This window comes from Cynoglossus semilaevis, chromosome 18 (genome assembly GCF_000523025.1).
Source record: "Cynoglossus semilaevis isolate Cse_v1.0 chromosome 18, Cse_v1.0, whole genome shotgun sequence".
Lineage (NCBI taxonomy): Eukaryota > Metazoa > Chordata > Actinopteri > Pleuronectiformes > Cynoglossidae > Cynoglossus > Cynoglossus semilaevis.
Window position 1 is genome coordinate 12837136 of NC_024324.1, and position 20327 is coordinate 12857462.

The 20327-nt window shown below is 44.0% G+C and overlaps 1 protein-coding gene and 2 long non-coding RNA genes across 6 annotated transcripts in view; 2 read left to right on the top strand and 1 right to left on the bottom strand.

Annotated features, from left to right (window-relative positions):
* LOC103394590 (uncharacterized) overlaps window positions 1-20327 on the top strand; it is a 315109-nt gene that overhangs the window by 205031 nt on the left and 89751 nt on the right. The window lies entirely within an intron of this gene.
* Window positions 1-20327, top strand: part of LOC107989950 (uncharacterized) — a 48664-nt gene that overhangs the window by 16412 nt on the left and 11925 nt on the right. Inside the window, exons 2-7 of one of the 2 annotated variants that reach the window (XR_001761471.2) lie at window positions 5707-5870; window positions 6589-6700; window positions 18250-18361; window positions 18799-18886; window positions 18971-19020; window positions 19124-19271. This is a non-coding gene — a long non-coding RNA (uncharacterized LOC107989950). Of the gene's footprint in view, window positions 1-5706; window positions 5871-6588; window positions 6701-18249; window positions 18362-18798; window positions 19272-20327 lie in introns of both variants that reach the window. The other variant, XR_003052730.1, reaches the window with a different exon arrangement.
* The window catches only part of LOC103394585 (adhesion G protein-coupled receptor B1-like), a 26211-nt gene continuing 9454 nt past the window's right edge, over window positions 3571-20327 (bottom strand). The window contains exons 3-32 of the mRNA XM_008331966.3: window positions 19587-19736; window positions 19411-19503; window positions 19156-19317; window positions 18716-18880; window positions 17662-17826; window positions 17415-17579; window positions 17199-17300; window positions 16982-17088; window positions 16700-16894; window positions 16493-16561; window positions 15185-15293; window positions 14612-14755; window positions 14455-14524; window positions 14143-14245; window positions 13692-13735; window positions 11378-11504; window positions 8001-8104; window positions 7746-7848; window positions 7450-7600; window positions 7251-7320; window positions 7078-7144; window positions 6888-6973; window positions 6577-6748; window positions 6367-6462; window positions 6212-6251; window positions 5414-6036; window positions 5286-5321; window positions 5080-5184; window positions 4798-4848; window positions 3571-4554 (exon numbers count right to left, since the gene is read on the bottom strand). Coding sequence (XP_008330188.1) covers window positions 4357-4554; window positions 4798-4848; window positions 5080-5184; window positions 5286-5321; window positions 5414-6036; window positions 6212-6251; window positions 6367-6462; window positions 6577-6748; window positions 6888-6973; window positions 7078-7144; window positions 7251-7320; window positions 7450-7600; window positions 7746-7848; window positions 8001-8104; window positions 11378-11504; window positions 13692-13735; window positions 14143-14245; window positions 14455-14524; window positions 14612-14755; window positions 15185-15293; window positions 16493-16561; window positions 16700-16894; window positions 16982-17088; window positions 17199-17300; window positions 17415-17579; window positions 17662-17826; window positions 18716-18880; window positions 19156-19317; window positions 19411-19503; window positions 19587-19736 — 3872 coding nt within the window. The 3' untranslated portion in view covers window positions 3571-4356. The remainder of the gene's footprint in view (window positions 4555-4797; window positions 4849-5079; window positions 5185-5285; window positions 5322-5413; window positions 6037-6211; window positions 6252-6366; window positions 6463-6576; window positions 6749-6887; window positions 6974-7077; window positions 7145-7250; window positions 7321-7449; window positions 7601-7745; window positions 7849-8000; window positions 8105-11377; window positions 11505-13691; window positions 13736-14142; window positions 14246-14454; window positions 14525-14611; window positions 14756-15184; window positions 15294-16492; window positions 16562-16699; window positions 16895-16981; window positions 17089-17198; window positions 17301-17414; window positions 17580-17661; window positions 17827-18715; window positions 18881-19155; window positions 19318-19410; window positions 19504-19586; window positions 19737-20327) is intronic.

Below are 20327 nucleotides of genomic sequence, written 5' to 3' on the forward strand. Positions count from 1 at the left end.
TGCGTGAAAAGGAATGAGTGCTTATTTTGTATGAGAATGCTTGAGGATATATCCTGCGTGATGCCAATCTTCTTGTTTGTTCTGTTGATTGCTTTAGTGGACTGTGATTACATTAAACACAGAGTGACATTCAAAAGTAGCAATCAAACAGGAAAACACAAGGTTTGAGGACTACAGATTTTAGTTTTTTGGCTCTCGAATTGAGTTTTCTTTCCCACTAACAAGTTGAAAAACATTCATAACAGCTTCATTTCAGCATGTGACAACAGTGACAGCATTATAAAAAACTGAAAAATAAAAGCCTGTGAATCACTGGTATCACTAGATGTTCTTTTAAATTGTAGGGCATGGATTAGAATTCCAGCCTTAGCCCTGCAGTATACTGTGCATTAGTTGGTGTGTCAATATTGTGTTACTTCACAGAGAGAAATACTACTTCACTTTCTTATTGCACAGTAGGTTCCGACAGTGTATTAGAGACGTTGAATAAAATGTTATTAAGCCTCGCTCCATTGACTTAATCCATGTTCAACTCTTCCACGTCACTGCTGTGACCAAATATCACTCAAAAATGTATCAACACGCCACGGCTGCAGGGCCAGTCACTCTTGTTGTGTTAATCCGTTCCTGCCTGTCGTTCTCATCTGTGTGTTTTGTGCTCGGAGGGTGTTCGTGTGTTCCCTGTGTTTACCTCTCTACCTCTCTCGCTGACCCTCATTTCTGTTTTGTTGCCCAGCCTCACCAGTTGGAGACCTGAGTTCTGAACTCTTAAAAATGAAGGACTGAACTTTGATTCCTGTGTCCTGAATTATGAGTTACCATGAAAAGGCTAATGCCAATAATTTAATCAAATAGCTAGTATAATTTATGACCGGTTCTTTCCTCTTCTTATAGTCGTGGAAATACTCCATTCCCCAACCTAATAAGCATTAGCATCTGTTGTTACTATAGCAACAGTCTTCAATTATGAGACAGGCAGGGCCATGCTGTTATTGCCAGCTAGGTGCTAATTGATGCTGGATTTGATAGAGGGAGGGGGTTAAAAATGAATATAAGAACCAGTTGTGTTTGAGGCAGGGGGATGGGTTGTCAGTTGAGGATGTTTAAATCACTTGGTTTCACACACCCATCAGTGTGAAATCTGCATGCCAATTTCTGATGAAGAGAGAAGGGAAACATCCTCATTGATATTCATAAAAATACAATATAAACAGCCTTTTGTATTACTGCAGGAGCAGCGATATTATCACGAAGAAATAAAAAAATAATCTTTTTCAGTCCCTGCATGTACTGCATGTATCAGTGTCGTATATCTGAGACTATGTTTAGAGTATTTGAAATATGATCTGAATAGTGAATTGACAATAAGAGACTGTCGACTGCAATGTTTTGAACCGAGCCAGCACTTTGAGATAATGAACTTCTCAGGATAGAGTGTATTGATGAGAGGCGGCCTCACCTTTGTCTACTTCCAAAACCACAGGTGGGCTTTCTTTGTACCTTCAGGGCGTCTCGTAGCAGTATAAATCACAAACTGAGGGCAATGTCAATTCTTTATATGAATTATATGGTATTAAAATACATGGTGATGGTGTTGATGAGAAGGGGACTGACCATCACAGGTTCCACCATTTTGTCTGTTCATGTAAGTTTTCTTTCGTGGCGTCATGTAAGTGTGGCTGGTAGCTGTGTTGTTATGGTGTTTTATGGTCTAGAATTTCACATAATGGTATTTATCAGCTGTGTTGCTCGTGTCACAAAACAGAAGTTATTCCGAAGCCGGAGGACATGATTTGACCTAGTATCAAACATCAACTAGTGTGAAATAATAACGCCTGTAGTAAATCACAATTTGCACAGAAACCATGGCAGTTCTCAGGTGACCTCCCCAAATCAGCAGAGCTCAGTAAATTGGTGCCGTAAATCCCATTCTGCTCATGCCCGGGAGCGGAGTTACAGCACATTGGCTCAATTAAACTGAAGAATGGAATATAGAGAAGGATGAAAATTAAGTCACTGACAAAGAAGGCCAAAAACTAAATTTAAACCAAGGAGATTGCCTATTTTTAAGGAGGCCAGAATCAAATTCTGGCTCCTGTCAAACTTGTTTATTTTGTCATTACTCAGCCTAATAGATCTTTGTACCGTCTAATAATTCACCTTCTTAAAAAGCATGAAAATAGAACAGAGACTGCACTTCTATCATCTCAGATGCTGCTCTCTGTGCTGTCAATTACATCTATATATAGTTGGTTTATTTTGCAGGGGTTCAAATCCACATTGGACTTTCTATTTACTTCACTGTTAAGGTGCATGTTGGTTTTCTGTCTGCAGACATTGGCCGTCGCTCTGTTGTGGTCTATTTCTTGGTGAGAACTCGTCAATAACAGACAATCACATGGTTCATGTAATATAGATGTATTTTATTAGAAATAAATCACATTCATTTTGTGCTATGAAAACTGTACATGTACGGCAGGTAAAACTGAACATAAAAAAACAACGTAGTGAGAAGGAAAATACAAATGGTCTTTTCAAACACGAGTAACTCGAGGTATGGATCAGACTTTGGGCAGAACAGACCGATTGGAAGGGACAGAGGAAATTGGCTGGTAGCACAGACTGTTGAGTTACTGACAAGGTTATTAAAAACAGTTACAGAAGATATGAGGATCATTTACTCGTTGCTACGCAGGACAGAGTAATAACAAACATCCTGATGTACAGATTTGGAGATATTCATAGGCTATCATTCACTCTATATGATTACTTTATAGAAGTACAATTATCTACCTGTCACAGCTCCAAATATGGAGTCTTGTGCTAACAAATCTCTAGCTGATAAATTCCTTGAATCACTAATACAGATTTGTCACACAAAGCATGTTCGCATAAATCATCTCTATGCTCTGTAAATAGGAGGAAGATGGTATAAAAATTTTTAAAACATTGGTAAGAAAAAATTCTAAATTCGTAATATCAGTCTTGCTTGAGCATCAAGCGCCCATCATATTGCACTATTTCACACTGATGGCTAAAAACACAAAATGTGTTGAAGTCATGAGGACCTGTCGCCGATGGCTGGAAGTCGTTTCAGCGCCAGGAGCCTCGGGTTCGCTCCAAGAGTTCTGCAAGGCTGAGAAACAAAAGGGCGATGATGAAAGGTCTCACTGACCCTCTTGGATCCAAACACACCTACTGTATACGACATGGAAGAGCCTGCATCTTGTGCCAACTGAGAGGGAGGGATGTATATAGCCCCTGCCGCTCCCTCCTCAAAATTCCACCCAGCAGTTTTTCCCAGAGTGCACTGCTCTTCCTGTGTGAGAGTCTGTGTTCATCCCAGTGCTGGTGTTTTGGTATAGAAGCAAGAATGCTGGAGAATCCAGGATGTGCTGGTTAACGAACCACCACCTCCATCACCACTCGCTATGTTTGTCCCAATGCAGTCCATATGGGCTCAGAACATGGTACACATAATTGGTGCACTTGAGTTTTGTCTTTTTGTTTTGTGTCAGTACATAAATAATAACATTTGTGCCCGACAATCATTAAGTGATTTAAAAAAAATAAATAAATAAAAAGAAAATGACAGAAACAATAGTAATCTTATCACTGACAACCACTGGAGTACTCATAACAACGGTGGAAACAGCAAAGAGAAGCAATATCAGCACGTTCTTCAGTTCTGTTGTTGCAGTTCCAGGAATGAAGCGATTATAAATCCTCAAAAAAACAAAACAAAAAGAAATCGATAAATAACTCACAGCATGAAGCAAAAATGTGTGCGCCCATTAAAGAGTGTGTAGTGTTGGACTTGAAACTGGTCCCTTAAGCTCTCGAGCCTTGTCCTATTTTGGATAGTAACTCGGCCGCAAAAGAAGCAGCCAAGAGTTCTACGGTCGTACCTCCTGAGGAGCAGGGAGGACGTCGCCGTTTGAATATCAATATATTTTTCTCCAAAGTTGAGTTGAAGGAAAAAAGAAGCACAGACATGTTGACCACATCTTCTGAAGCCCAGGCTGAAAGGTTCAGGAACCTCTGTGTTGATGCACAGTCAGTCCGGGGTCCAAGGAAAGCGGTGTCCACTCCACTTACCCTACGCTCTATCTGAATTCTCTGACACGAGTGAGGTCCACATGGAGAAGCTACATTAAACATCCCACCACTACCTCCTCTCTTCCACCCCCCCCTGCTACTTCCTGCTCTGACTGAAGCTTTGAAGACGTTTGATTCTGTGGCCTACTTTCTCACTTACTCCCTTTCTTGGTTTCCTTTACTCTATCCTTAAAGGATTGCATTCCCAAACCAAAAAGGTGACCGAGGTGAAATCAGGTGGATTTTCCGGACAACGCCTCAAACCTCTGTCTGCAGGTCAATAATGTCTTGTCCCACTAGAGGGATTGTGGTGCTGGTTTTTTCCCAGTCCACAGAGTGCAGCTCCAGAGGAGAGGCAGCAAGTGGCTCCAGGTCTTTGCGCACCCAGGCAGGGGGTGACTGTGGAATTCCCCGGACTCCTTCCCAAGACCTCTCCAATGACGTTTGCTGTTTGTCCTGTACAAGCATAACAAACAGCCACTTTAGCTCATGGTGCCAATTACCAGCCCGGAGACATTGATTAATCCGAAATGCAATGACTTAAATTGCATCAGAGGTGATTTTCTAATAATGAGAGTCATGGTGTCATTTGGTGAAATTACTCCTCCTTGAGGCAGGTGTCATATTTGATAGTCTGTGTCATCTATAAGCAGTAAATTTGACATTTGTGTGAGGTTGTATATAAACAAGCACACTCACGCTGTGGTTGGTTTTGTCACTTCCTCCTGAGGACACACTCCATCTCACAGACTGAAGGAAGGAAGGAAGGAAGGAAGAAAATAAATTTTCAAGCAAATGACTTCCAGGTAATGACAACCACAGTGAAATACACAAGTCATTGGTTGTTGTCTAGGGACATTGTTTTATATCATTGGATTCTTATTAAAACACAAGTTTTGCCTCTGTAATATTTGCCTCTTTTCTTCCTTGAAATGAATGTCAATGGGAATGGATGGTGACCGTTTCAGAGTGAGATCGTACCTTGCTGTCAGAAGCAGGCGACTCCCTGTCCTTCTCTGCGTGATGTAGCCTTTTGTTCAAGTCCTGGAACATGTTCTGGTGGCGTTTCTTCGTGTGCATTATTTTCTATAGAGGGCAAAGGATTTTTTTTAAACAAAGTACTGCTTGTTTCTTTTTCATCCAATCTTATTTGTCAAGTTACAATTAATCAACCCATTGATATTTACCTCAAAGTCCAACTCAGCATAACGAGATTTCTGTCTCTGCAAATAAAGCATAAGGAAGAAAGTTGTTAGATACATGCTAGAAGGAATAGATGTTTGTTTTGTTCTGCATGTAGTTCCAATGTTCTCACCTCCAAAGAGCTCATAGACAGTGTGGAGATGGTCTCACTCTTGGACATCATAGAGTTCATGGACTCAAACGTGTTCTCCAGGCTGCTGTGGGTGATGTGGGACTCGCTGGACATGTTGTGGATGTTCTGTATCGGCGAGTCCCTCTCTGAGTACGATACGCTGACCTGATCTGGAGTGATGGACTTCATTCCAAAGGCAGTCTGCGGCTCAGCAAAGGGTCCGCCAAGGTGCATCAGTCTGGCCTGTGGCAGTTGGTCCACGCTAATGTTGTATTTTGTCTGATCGTCTTTAGGCTTGGACCTAAGCGTGGAGGTGGTGTTGGGCATGCAGACGTAGCCGCTGCCATCCGAGACACTGCCCTCGACCTGAGCCCGTGCGAGATCAGCGTCCAGCTGCTGGAACAGCTCACTCTCGCAGACGTAGATGGGTTTCCCGCAGGTTGGGTCGACTCCACCGGTGAGTCTGCTTTTCTCCCTCTTCAGTGTCAGTGTGTGGCTGGAATATTCAGGAACTGCCTGCATATGGCCCTTACTGGGGTTGGATGGTAGGGTGTGGAAGTTGGGGCCCATGGGCAGAGGCAGCTGAGGAGGAGGCATCTTCTCTTCGGAGGAGCTCTTCATTCCTGGCAATGAAAATTGTGTCAGAGTCAAAACATAATAAATAACTTTGACACTTCTGAAATATCGCTTTAATGAAAATGCTTTCTTTCAGTGAATGACCAGATATTTCAAGTGCAGGGCTAAGGTCAGGGATAATGCAAATGGAAAAATGGTTAGTGAATTTAAAAGGGGTCTCACCTTGTCTGCCTGACTCTCCATCCTTTTCATTTTCAGACTGCTGATAAAAGAATAAAATATTTTCTATTAGTGCCTGATGTAAGCACAAATCAATTTAGGGGTAAATACCAGAGGCACTCAAGACATTAAAAAAGGCAATAAGCCAAGAAAGTTACCATATGCTGGGTGTGGCCATTGTGATGGGAACTGCCAGAGTCTCCGTTGCCATCGTCCTTGCGGTCGACTACCCTGCACTTTACAGCTTCTTGTACCTAATGGATGAAGCCGGGATATAAAAGTCAGATAATAGAACCTCATAAAGAAAACCCATAAAGTAAACAACATCTTTTTGTGGTTTTATTTGGTCTCATCACAGCTTATCTCACCTCTCTACGCAGAATGCAGTGAACCATGACAATGATGAAGCCCTCCAGAGAGTCGAACACGGCGAAGAGGATCTGGAAGAGCGCTGAGCGGCGGTCGGTGATGGCCAGGACGGCAGACATCCAGGTGAGGGCCAGCAGAGGCAGAACCACACAGGAGCTCCACAGTGATGCTCTGTAGGGTGGATAACAACTCAGTTCAACAGGCTCTAACAGACTGATTTTCTTTCTTGTTGATGGTCAGCATCAGAAAAATACCTGTGGTGTTAAAAAAGAATATTCTGGTTACACCAGATTAGAGTAGCAACACCTACCCAGCTCTCTCCTTCAGCTTTACGTCAGTGATGCCGTCCTTGGATACCAGCTTGTTGAAGACCAGAATACCAATGACCATGTTCACCTGTTTATAAAAAAACATGGGACAGAAACATTTTAATATCAGGTAATGCATTTAAAAATAGAGTGTATGAATGGACTGGGGGAATTTTAGGTCAGGATACGCACCAGAACAACAGCTGCAGCCGGGCCAACAAAGGAGTAGAGGAGTCCACCCTCAAGAGAGAGCCAGCAGCTAGTAGAACAAGAAGAAGAGCGTTACATTTTGAGCCAATGCATGATTATTTACCATGTGGACACAAAGAAAAGAAGAAACTGCAGCAGATTGACAGTGGACTTACTAGTTGACGGTGCCGTATCCCTTCGCTTTTGTGAAACCCACTGAAATGCCCACCACCAGTGCAGGCAGACCTGCAGAGACAGAAAAATAGATATATTTTAAAAACCCCTGGAGGAGAAAAAACAGTTGAAACATGCACTACAAACATTTGAGAAGGAAGGAAAGGAAAAAGAAAGGAAGCTAAAGGCAGGTGCTCTTACCCCAACCCAAGCACAAGAAACGTTTGCGGATAATGCGGTTGCGCAGACGACCAGTGACAGCCATGTAGGACTGCCAAGCTTCTGTCAGCACCCAGCAGAAAGAAGAGAGGAAGAAGAAGTGCAGCAAAGCAGCCACGAGAGTGCACACCACCTGTGGGGTGCCAGGAGGAAAGTGAGGTGGAGGCAAAAGATGAGAAATCTGTTAGTGACACTGCTGACAGTCTTCAAACTGTCAGTTCAGAGAAGTTTAGTGGAGAGGAGAGTTCAGAAAGATGGAGGCTAGAAGAGCCTTTTACCTTGTTGCGAGCCTGCGTTTGTCCGACAAGAATGAGGGCATTGGAGCAAATAATGGAGAGGCAGAAGTTGATGAGGATAACGGAGCGCTCGGAGCGGATGTACCTGAAATTTGGAGAATAGGAAGAAAAGAATACAGTTAGCTCCAGGATGAGAAAATTAAAGTGAAACTGTGTGATACAACATCAACAGAGTGGATCAGGGGGTCTAGTGTTTTTTTTCTTTAATGGTCAGATATTGCTTTAAGGGCTACTCACTTCCAAACCGAGACGTAGATGATGATGAGGAGCAACAGAGTGAGAGAGGAGACCCCACAGCCAACGATGAGGGTCACGGATGGGAGCAGTGCCTTGTCCATGATCTACAAAGACAGAACAAGAGGAAAGATTAGTGACAATTACATACACATCTCTGTGTTCTTACACACAAACATACACCAGAGAAACATCAGGATGTGCCATCCCGTAGATGATGACGGCTCCCTGTAGATGAACAGCCGATTGGCACAATCAGGCCACATATGAAGCAAGGTGACCTCAAGGTGAATATGACAGAAAGATGGAGCGGAAAACAAAACGAATGGTTAGGGTCACCGCATTTCTCCATCGAGCTATTGAGTCAGCAAATGAAGCGAGCAGGACGTCGCACATACATCTCTCTCAACTGATCACCGAGGAGGGGGGCTGTTCAAGTCCCATGGGCGAGGCTGCTATATAACTGCCAAAGCCACCGTCTAATCACTGACAGATGGTTTGAGATGTTCTTTGTTCCAATCTCTTGAAAGCAGTTTCACACCATGGTGGTGTTTTTGGGCCAGGATCCCAGTGAACAGGTGGACTGCCATTACCTGTGCATTAATCTGCTGCCTCCTGCCCTCCTGACCCCTGACAGCAGTAAGTACTTGCCACTGCCAGAAGCAAGTGATTGTCCCATGTGTAAAGTTGCCCTGACACTGAACCTCTGGTGGAGGGACAAAGAGAACTAGAAGTTTTAACTGCTGCTCCGTCACCTGGAGTACTGACAGGTCGCTGCTGCAAATGCTTCGCTGTTTGGCAAAGAAAAAAAGAACTCTCACCTTCTAAACCCCCTCACTGTGTGATTTCACTGCTTCAAATACATTTCTCTGTCTCACGCCTTCTCAGGTGGTGTGGTTATGTTTTTGAGAGGCAAAGCAGGTGAGAAAAGAGTGAGGTGTCTGTAAAAGGTGAGCGAAAAAATGTACGGGTATGTAATAAATCTGCAGCTATCAAATTAGCGCAGCTAGAAGGGAAAGAAATAGACACCGCCCTGGCCTTGGTTTGATTTATCACGGCCATAAATTCTGATTTTTGCCAGCGGAGGAGAGGCCTGGCATCTCATACCTCTACCTTTGTTCACCGGCGCACTGAAGTGATTGTTCTTATCCATGTCAGTATGTGATCTACATGGACTCGGCTGATATCACAAATATCACAGTGCAGCTGGCGAAGGCCGACCCACGGCAGCCAGAGACTCAATTACTGCGGAATATTTGTTTCAATATCCATCCAAGAACATCAGAGGAGCTGCGGAACAGATGGTAGATAACAGGGCGGTGAGATGTCTTTTTGCCTCAGCCTATACCCTATCTGAGGAAGCAAAAAATAGCAATCTGTGATACAGTATGTTCCCTGCTCTGTCGTCTCAAGTCACTGTATCTGGGTTGATGCTTGCACCACCGGCTGCTGAGTGAAATCAGCCAGTTTGACCCAGTTATGAAACATGTCCTTGACTACATTTTTGGACAGATCTGAAGCAGGTGAAAAAGTTGTATTAACGAGCCCTGCAGCAGTATTTGAAGGATTAACCATTCCGCCTTTTTATATTTTTATACTGAATACCCCAGCGGTAAAGAGTACATCTGCTGCACTAACTACATTATCTGGGGCACTCCCCTTTGGACCATCAACTTGCCAACAGACTTGATGCCATGGGAGACTTCAACATCGCAGCTTATTAAATAAGCCAGTGCAGCTTGTGACTGTGGTTCATGTTCCTCATGAGGTTCACATGAACCCGTTATTGAAAATGTCCACGCTGCACATCAAACAGATGGATGGAGATGTGGACAGCAGCGGCATGGGGGAGTCATCAATGCATGACCAGACATCTATCTGTCACTGGTCCTCCTTGTGGGCAATCTAGGTCTTGCTGAGACAAAGGATGAGGAGGAGGAGGAGGGGTAAGGAGGAGAACGTAATCGAAAATTCAGAGGTATTGGCAGCAGAGTGATTGGCGGGGCTTTTGTTCACTGTCATGGGAGGCTGGAAGGAGATGGGAACATAGATGGCGCTGTTCAGACTGAAAGCAAGACAAATGAAATCTTGGCTGTGAATGATAGGTTGTAGGCTGAAGAGAACAAAGGGCAAAAACATGAAATCACTGCAGGGAGCACAATTATAAAAGACGACACACTTGGTTAGACTACAGACTGTTGCTTTGTTTGTGCAGCATCCTTTTGATGCACAGCACAGACGGACAGACATCTCTATTGTCCTGAAGCTGTCCAGAGCAGAGACCAGAGATGATCACTGTTGCTCTTCTGTGTGTATGTTTTTATAGCGCATCGAGGATCAGTTCTTGTTGGGTGACCTTGTCAGGACATCTTGCCAACCTCTTGGAGGTTAAGGACACAATTTTAGGGTAGAAGAGAAAAGTAGAACTGATTTGATTACATTAAAACTGTTGGTTCTGTAAAATGTTTGAAAGGAACAAGACATAACAGGATAATGAGTGACCACTAGTAGGATAAAACTTATAATTATGCTACCATATTATAGGCCCTAGATCGTTGATGTCAGGGTAAAGGTCGATATCAGGCATTTACTCCTTTTAATATACAGACTGTTCTTACAAAATAGGAGAGACCAGTAGGTGTGTGTGTTTATCCCCTAGTGCACATCTCGTATCAAAAATCACATAGGCCGAGTTTGCCTGCAGATGCGGTTGCCACAGCAACTGGCGAAGAACAGCTTCAGTCCACAGAGGAAAAATTACACAGTCTTTGCTCATAAAATAATAATAACAAAAATGTACGTTTTTGTCCAAATCGCCTCATAACAACGGTTAATTCTGTTACCAATCTGCGCAGGTATGAAGCAGAACATGCAAAATGCATGCAATAAGTACAACAATAATTGCAAAAATTAATGCAATAAATGATTAATTAATTTTATAACTAAAATGTGAGGTTAATATTTGTGCAAAACTGTGATTTTCTCGCTGCTGCATATTTGCTCTCCCCCCTCTCTAAATTATGCAGTATAGTTACCACAGGGAAAAACATTAAACGAACACATCGCTACAAAATCGACCGTTTCCCCATGTGGACATTATCATTATTTACATTTTTAAGTGAATCTTAATCTGAATTCCTTCGCATCAACACGTTGATCGGCTATTTTTTTCCAGTCAATATAAAAAAACAGCATCACCTGCGCTGAGACAAAGAGGCAGCGCAGCATCAGCACCACAATATCAGCTACTGCAAAACAACAACCTCACCGCAATCACACAAACACACACAATCACATGTACTGCACGAAAAATCCAAAACGCACGAAAAACAAACGAGACCAGACAGGCTCACATTTGCCGCGAGACGGAGGAGACTTACCGAGTCCAAGTTGATGCGCGCTAAAATGGCGAAGGTGGAGACGCTGTCACACACGCATTTGGTTCTGAATGAATGAACGGGGACGGATCTGCAGCTCCGAGCAGACCAGGAGCCGAGCAAGGACGAACTGCACAGAGGAGGAGAGGCAAAGGCAGCGGCAGGTTAGGAGGAGAGCAGAGATCTGACAGAGCTCCCATGTGAATGGATTTGACTCAGAAAAAAGAAAAAAAAATATGGCTTGAGCTCCCACAGCTCCAATATGTCCAAAATATACTCCATGCATCTGAAGCCACATGTGAAATATTAACATTCATATCACAAGCTTGATTCACGGCCAAGACAAAAAAATAAAATACATCTTTATATTACACCATAAAGCTGAGGTGATTCATCTCAACTGGCTTTAATAATGACTTTCACATTCCGTTGATGAATAGACTTCTGGACCATTGATTAATGATCATAGGCCCCCATAAATCTCAATATTAGCATAATCTGTTTCATTTCTTGTCAAGGCCAATATTTTCTCAGTGTACACATACAAGAGTGTTGGCAAGGCTCGGCTCGGCCCGGCAAAAGGACAAAGGATGCAGAAGGATGCAAATGTAAAGACGACATAAACTGAGGCGTCAAATTAAGGTGATTTTACTGATTCTGGGCTTAGACGGATCCCAAAGACCGGGAGAATTACAAGGAGAGTGAACAATCAATACGAAGTGCTTTCTCAAATGAAATGCAACTTCCCTTGAAATCACTTGAACCTTCAGTCCAGGGATCCTGACTTGTGCTAAGCCAAACAAATTAAGACCTGCCTTTGTGTGCGCTGCTGCAGCAGGAGCAGCAGATGCCAGAGAGCACAGAGCACAGATTAGGTTAAGGCAATGAGCAGCGTCCTCTGACTCAAACCGACTGGTGAGTAATTAGAAGCATCATCGCAGCCAGCAGGTCCAGTCTGGTACAGAGTGTCACAGGCAGACGGCCACAGGGGAACTGCAGTAGTATCTCATGTGTGCTTTATTACACAGTGACTTAATCATGCAGGTTCTGGAGTTAATTGTTGATGTGTAATTTAGGGCAGATGTAAAAAGAGGATGTGATTCTGTTGTCCTGTTTGTTTTTGTTCATATAATGATACAGATGGGTCTAGAATCTGTTGCCAGATAATGTAATCAACCACTTCCTGCGATGACAAACATACACAGGTCTGCAAACGAGCACCGACCCCAGAGTCTCTGTCCTGGTTCGGAGCTTCCTCTTCTGCCATTTCCTTTCCTACCATTAATCACCTCTGCTGTCAAACATGAACATGATTTGACCAGAGGGACACTGTCCTTCCTCTGGATGTGTGAGTAATTGTATTTTTTTCTTCTTCTGCTAATGTTTTGGCAGGGGTTTAGGTGAAAAAAATAGTTTACGTGAATGTGCGTGGGGGCAAAACTATCTATATGCAAATGCTCCACCTGTGTGTTCTTCAGGAGGACAGAGTGGGCCTGGGGCGGATCAATCCACGCCAGACCACCGTGAAGGCCTGTCATCAGTCCTTTTAATGCACATGAGCATCTTTGAAAACTCCCGAGCTCCACAGTCATTAACGGTGGCAGTGACATATGAACATGGCTGAGAGGTGACGGAGGCGGGGAGGCAGGGTCTGTTATTGTCTGCAGATTGACAGTCTGTGGTGTGACTTGTAGGGAAGCTGCGATGGATTTACTTAATGGTGTATGTAATGAGGTTATTAGTGTTGCCTCTGTGGTTTTTTCCCCCTTTATCTGGATGTTTTTTAAGGAAAGTGTGAGATTAAGTCAGTGTCACTCTACTACCAACGTCAGCCATATGTTCTTACTTATAATAAATCTACTTTACAAAAGTAGAACAGTCAATACATGGCCCTGCAGGTCATTTACACCTGTAGGTTGTCTGTCCTCTGCCTGTATTTCTTCCTTTACATTTAAAGTGGCTGGAAAGGCTATTATCTACAAAATAGTGAACATTTGCTGCAGGTGATCAGAGGGCGTTCAGTGCCGTAGCACCTAGGCTGCAGCTGAATCACTGTAGCTAGTGGAGCTTTGATGAACTGCTGGCTCATGGCCCGTTTGAAGTACCTTTCTTATATTCAGTGGGAAGATGCACTCGGGAAACACTAAATGTATTTCTGTTGTTGACAAGTTGAAAATGAGATCTTTTACTAAGGAACCTGCCTGTTATTGACACCAAAACAAACACTGCTGTCACCATCTAACCCCATTTCAGTTAGCTGGGCCACTCAGAAGAAAAAAAAAATGTTATGAAAGTACTGAAGAAAAACAACACTTACGCATCACTCTCGTCCCATGACAGGCACGTCTCATTCATGGTTCCCTGTAAAAAGAGATGCAGATGGACGAGTCAGTGTGAGGAATCTCTCCAGAAAAAGGGAAATGCGTAGGCTGGGACAACTGTACTATAAATGTGTGAGATGCAACAGCTTGGCACCAGCCACCTGCCATCGTTTCTCTCTCTCAGACTAAAAACAGAGTTTTATCAGCTGCACAGGCTCCTGCCAGTGATCTCACAGTGCCATCGTCATCCTGCTTATCATGCAACAGTATTGCTGTGATTTTTGGCAGGTTTTGCAAATGACACAAAAACATGCAAAAGTCACGCTGTTGCTGCAAATGTCAGCAAAATGTCAGGCTTGGAGAGCTGCAGTAGGCAGTCGCCCGAAAAGGGTGGCAAGGGAGGGGGGCTTGAAACAAGAAGACTTATTTAAAAATGGTGGAACTTACATTGTGAAGGTGAGGGAATTCGATCTCCACAGGGGAGGACAGGAAAGATGTGGAAGGGTTGACGATCACTGATACCACCTTGGAGTTGAGCAGGCTTGTGTTGCTGCAGGGAGACAATGGGAGGTGAGAATGTTAAACAGTCAGTTTGGTGCAAATGAGGTTTTACAGTGTTTGATCAGAGGTCACACAGTGTATTAATGATGGACGACTCTGGCTGCAGAGGAGAATGGACGGTCGTCGTCTAGTGACAACACACTGTACACTCTATTGAAAGCCAGTTTCATTCACCTGAGAGCAGAGAAATTGATTTACCTTTGGAAGGACAGAATAGGAGCGAGGTTTCTGTAGAGGACGATGCCGGTCACGAAAGCATCACTGCCATCTGGAAAGGACAAACATCTTCTTTAGATCAAGATTCAACCCAAAGATGATCAGTTGTGACCCACATGTCAACTCTGTTTGGGCTTACCAGACTGTTTGATCGACAAAGCTTCGCGGGACACCGAGATCTTCTCCTCAGAGGTTCTGACCCAGTCCAACATGCCTCTCCAGCCTTTCACAGGGAAGGTGAAGTTGGTGTGTTCAGTTGCAGGGCGCTTGTGGATGCTCAGAACTGAAGACACACGCACACATAAAGACTTTGTTAGTGCACAGGCCGGGGAAGAAAGAAACAGCCACTAATTGATTTATGTTTCTTGTGTCTTGACCAGTGTAGTCATTTTTGACATGATTTCAGCTTTGTGGGCTGCAAACATTTACACCAAGTAATGTACAGTGTTTTTAGACAGTCTCTGACAGATTCTGAAGCCCAAAAGTCATGAGTTATGTGAAATATTCCTATGATCTGAAGCAGATATCTCAGAGATGGCATGGCTGATATAGTGAAGGCGCTGGACTTGACACTCTGTCTTGTCAGAATGATAACTGATGCTTATGTGGACTCAGAGACACAGGCCGGATTAAGATTGATGCACTTGCCGACCACAGAGAACAGACACATCATCCTGACTAGGTGGAGCAGCAGGAGGAGATTGACGCTCACCCAAATTCTCGGTGACTTCATAAACGTCCTGGAAGCCGCTCATTTGCATGCCGATCATGTTCACAAAGTCCTCGACCAGGCGGAAAAACTCCTTAACACTGGCACCCATCTGAGATAAGACACGGAGAAGACATGGAGGAATAGTCAGTAATGGGGCAGAAAGACAGGGGTATATTCATCTATGATTATCACAATTAGACGCTGTAGGCTGCACCACCCTGACAACTCCATTCATATTCTACCTACACCTATTCTTTCAGAGCAGAGACGTGAAAAGAGAAAGAAAGAGAAAAAACCACACTTCTTGCTGCTATGCAACAACTTCCTGAAGGACATAAATGGGCAGTCGGTTGATTCATACTCAAGTTTTTTTCATCCTCTCTCTCGTGAAAGGGAGGGCTGCATGACTTGCGTGTCTCTGACGCAGAACTGCAGTGATGTGGGCGCAAGGTGTGTGTTTGTATGCGATGTTCTGTCTGCATCCCTCTACAAATGCCATCAGTACGTAGGACGGCATGGAGACTCACAGACTGCAAAGTGGGCGTAGTGATTCTCCCTGATTCGATCTCACTCACTGTGTCTCTCTGTCTCCCTTTGACTGCTGTCACCTCCTATATTACACTTTTCTCCACTTGCCGTAATTCGGTCGTCATCCAGTTTGCAAAAAAAAAAAAAAAAAAAAGACTTTCTAGACTGCAGTAGGAGATTTTTGGATGACTAACTTTTTCTGCAGTGCCCTCATCTTTTCTCAGCGAATTGTGGGAACTGTTTGTTCACTAACTTTGGCAGGAACACTGAGAGAGTGTGTGATAAATGTCAACAGGTGGTCAGAAAAAAAAGACAAGAGTCCATCTAGATCTATGTTGACCACAGCAGGAGCTGCAGGCTGACCCTTGACCCCCCCTTTCCATAATGATTTCATTAAACTTTGTCAATGTCTTGTGTACTGTCATGTTCTAGTCATTAAAATTATTTTAATTGCTATATAGTAGACATTTTTAAAAATAAATACACATTATAAAGTTCCTATACATGTTCTACTTGAAGCTTAGTCTAACAATAAAGGATCATTTTTGACTCCCTTTAATTTAATCCTGGTTTCAAATATTAAAACCTCTTCAGCTTGCCTGTGGGTGTTACATTTGGATTCTTGTCCCAAGTTAGACGTCAAGAGTATAAGGCACCTTCTCTAGTCTTATTAAGCATGATCTTTTTTTTACTAAGTTTAGCTTCCAAATTCTGATCCTATGACAGGAATACAGACACAATAAGACCCTCTCCACATTCAAACACCCTCTTATCACGTACCAGCTGCACTTCTTCCCATTTGTCACGGTGTTCCTCCTTGAGCAAGTTGCTGATGGTCTGGACGTAGTTCTGAAGATAATTAGTGATGTGATGGTAAAAAAAACAGACCATAATTAGAAACTATTTTTGTTCAGAGAAGTTTAAAGGAGACTGTTACATGATCTTATATTTGAAGATTAGAATTTTTATATAAAAATGTTTTCTTACCACCACGTCAGCGTTGCTCAGCTTCTGCTTGGTGACGTTGTACAGATCAGTGGTGTTCTTCAGGGTTTCCATAATGGCCAACAGGTCGCCGCTGTACTTGGTTCCATCATCTGAGGCAAATCTCAGACGTGAAATCACTTCTGCGACCCCATCCACACTCTGGCCCTGCTGCACTTTGGAGATGTAGTCCCTGGACTGTGGAAGAGGGGTCAGGAGGTTAATCTGGATGTCTGTGGTGTATCATGAAGGTGCAACAGATGAGGTGTTTAACATTTTAATTACCAGCATCTGAATGTTCTGATAGTTCTTGGAGACACACTTGATGTAAGTGGGGTTCTCCCAGGAGGCCAGACCTACAGCGTCCAGGGTGCAGCGGCGCAGAATCATACCTGTTAATGAAAGAAAGCACTTGTAGTGTGGCGTGATAGATATAGCAAGCAGTGTAACCTACACAAGGAGAGCAGGTCAACCGCATCACAGTGCTCATCTGTTACCGTACCTGAGGCATCAGTGGGGCAAGAGATGGCAGCCATTTCTCCAGCAGCGGTTTTCTTCCACACAACATCTCCAGTGTTCTGCTCGGAGCAGATCTCATGAGGCTCTGAAAGGTTAAATGAATATTATATGATTTGTTTGGTGATGGATCTAGTTGATGTTCTGGCCTGTTTTATAGGGAAGCTGCTCTCATGCATTGGTTTATGATGAAGCCACTGACCAGGGCATCTCTTCTCGTTGCACCGCTTCTGTTCCTGTTTTTCACCAGGGCAGGGTTCTCCACCAAAGAAAGGCCCTTCACACACTCTCTGCCTCTGCTGAACGCCTCCACCACATGTCTTACTGCAGCTGCTCCATGAGCTCCATGAATGCCAGCGTCCATCAACTAAAGAGAACATTTCACAGCGTCAACTCTGGGCTCCAGTTTAATTTCATTACATATGACTTATCCAGACATATTTTTTTACCGGGACAGTCTTTCAGGAAGCAGTTGGCCGTCTCTTTCCATCCTCCGTGACACTCAGAACCTCCATAAGATGGACCGTTGCACTCCCTTGTTCTCTGCATGGTGCCGTTGGAGCAGGAAGCGGAGCAGGCACTCCAGGCGGTCCACTCGTTCCAGGCTCCGTCCACTGGAGGGAGATTGATTAAAGCACATGAGAGAGAAGGAGTTAATGTCGGGCACAAGGACAAGACAAACCTACAGGGGACAGGCATCAAGATGCAATCAAAGATGCTATTACCATTTCACTGACCTACTTTAGCTGACTTTGAGTCAAAGAAGGAGAAGTAGTCCAACTTTTGTTTCGTTTAAGCTTATGCAGTTCGCTATAAATAAATATTCCTTAGTTTGTTATGGCCAGTGTTGCTTCAGTGCTGTTTTAATTGTTGCCATGATCTCACGTTTAATCCTGTTTCTTCAAAACTCGTTCCTGACACTTGCAGTTAAATCTTTACAGTTGCATTTTATACCTTGGCCAAAACTAGATAAGATAACATATGGACTGCTTTTCTACTCTTGTTGAAAACGTTTTGCCTTTGCTTAACTGTTGCAGGTTCAGGCCTTGGTATGGACAAAGCTGTGGTGCAGAGAGACATCTGCTGACAAGAACTAGGAATTGCAACAATGATTGTCTGCAACTCTTGAGTGGTGCAAAAGAAAAAAAGGTGCGAGGAACAAACTGGTAAAACACCGAAATCCTCTCAGCACACATGTAGGTGGCAGAGCAGGAAAAAACTGGTTTAAATATGCGGTGATAATTAGTCCAGCATGAGTCAGTGGTGCTTAAAAACCCTCTGACTAACACCAGCAGAGGCCTTTATTGTGTAGATGTGTCAGATGTAATGTCAACCTGCCACTGCAGCTGCTGTTTGAATCAGTAATGATGCAGATACATTGTATAATCAGCGTGAACAAGAAAAGAGTCAAATGTCACAGGCAGAGAATTGTTATCGCAGGCAGAAGTCACTATTTACTTTTCTGTCAAACAGTAAAACTCAAATGTCACATTCATGACTCACCTGGGCAGACAGCGATGTTGCAGAACTTAGTTTGTTTTGTGGGTCCCCTGCATGGCTCTCCTCCATTCTTGGGCTGCTTACAGGAGCGGCTGCGATCACGGTAGCCACGGCCACAGGTGGAGGAACACAGGCTCCAGGGGGTCCACTCATCCCAGGCACCATCAACTATAAGTAAGTAAAGACATTAACAAGTGTTATATTTTTTTTATTTATTTTTTTACTGTTTCAAGTTGCATTTTGTCATTTTTCCGCTAGGTGGTGCAATCTTACAGCCATCTGAATCTGATAACTATGGTTGTTTTGATGTGAGTGAATTGCAGCCTCTTTTCAAAACCATCCAAAGCAGTTTAAAAAAAAACATTGACAACGCCATGAATTGCTGGAACATTTTCTGCATCTTTTTTTCAGGTGGAGGAGCAGCAGTGGTGGTGGGGGCTCACCAGGACAGACGACTGTGTTGTTGCAAGGCCGGTTCTCACGCAGGGGCCCGGTGCACTGGGTGGTAAAGGAGGAAGTAGCGCAGAGGCGAGTGCGACTCTGCCAGCCCTCACCGCAGGTGACTGAGCATGCACTCCATGATGACCACTCGTCATTCTTAGCATCTGATAAGACAAAGAAAAACATGGATTAAAAAGAGTTAGCACATATCTACATCACTGATCTGTTCTCACTGTCAGTTAGTCTTAATAACTCGCCTGTTTGGGTGGCAACAACTCCCGGGTTGGAATCACCTTCTCTTCTCGAACCAATGATGGCCCTCAGACCCTGGCTCCTGTTGCGTTCTTTGCCTGTGGGAAAATGAAATGCACTGATGACAAATGCACTGAATGGGAGCCACCTGCAGCTGACAGCTCATGGCTGAAACACTCACCAATGCAGGGCTGGGGGTTGCAGGCTCGGCCTTCCTCAACTGTTCCCTCACACACTTCCTCCTCGGGCTGGCAGCCTCGGCTACGCACCTGGACTCCACCGTCGCACTCCTGGCTGCAGGCAGACCAGCGACCCCAACCGGCCCAGCCTTCTGTAAAGAAACCACAGCAAAAAAGGTTTAAGTCATGCCATGCGGTGGCGACTTTGAATCTGAACTTTGTTCCTGTCTGAGGGAACTCACAGGAAGTAGTCTGAGCTGAGAAGTTAGAGGTTGAGGTCAGTTAACTTGTTCTTTTCAACCTAGGCCTTGTGGGTGGTAAACCCCTGACTGGCTGAGCTACTGCTGAGGCCTTGAATGAAAACTTTAGTGACGTACTATGCAGTGACTATACAGTACGCATGACTCAAAAGAAAGTAGAAATATTCATTTTCTATGCAGAGAACTAAAAAGACTCCTTTGTTAGAGGTGAGCACTCAGGCTGATAGGTGTTCCATTTGAAATGGTAATTGTTCGCTTTTAACCACTCACCGTGTGAACCACGGCAGAGTGGTATGGAAGGATGACAGGCGCGGTTGCTATGACGACTATGAGTGCTGTGTTTCGATTTCCGCTGCCAGTTGACTGAGCTCTTTGTGCTCCACTTTGCCCGCTCCAACACCATCACTAACACACAAACACGTCCTTCAATCTCTCCCCAAAACCCAGACTCCACGCCGAGCCATAAATCCCAAAGGCCTGCCA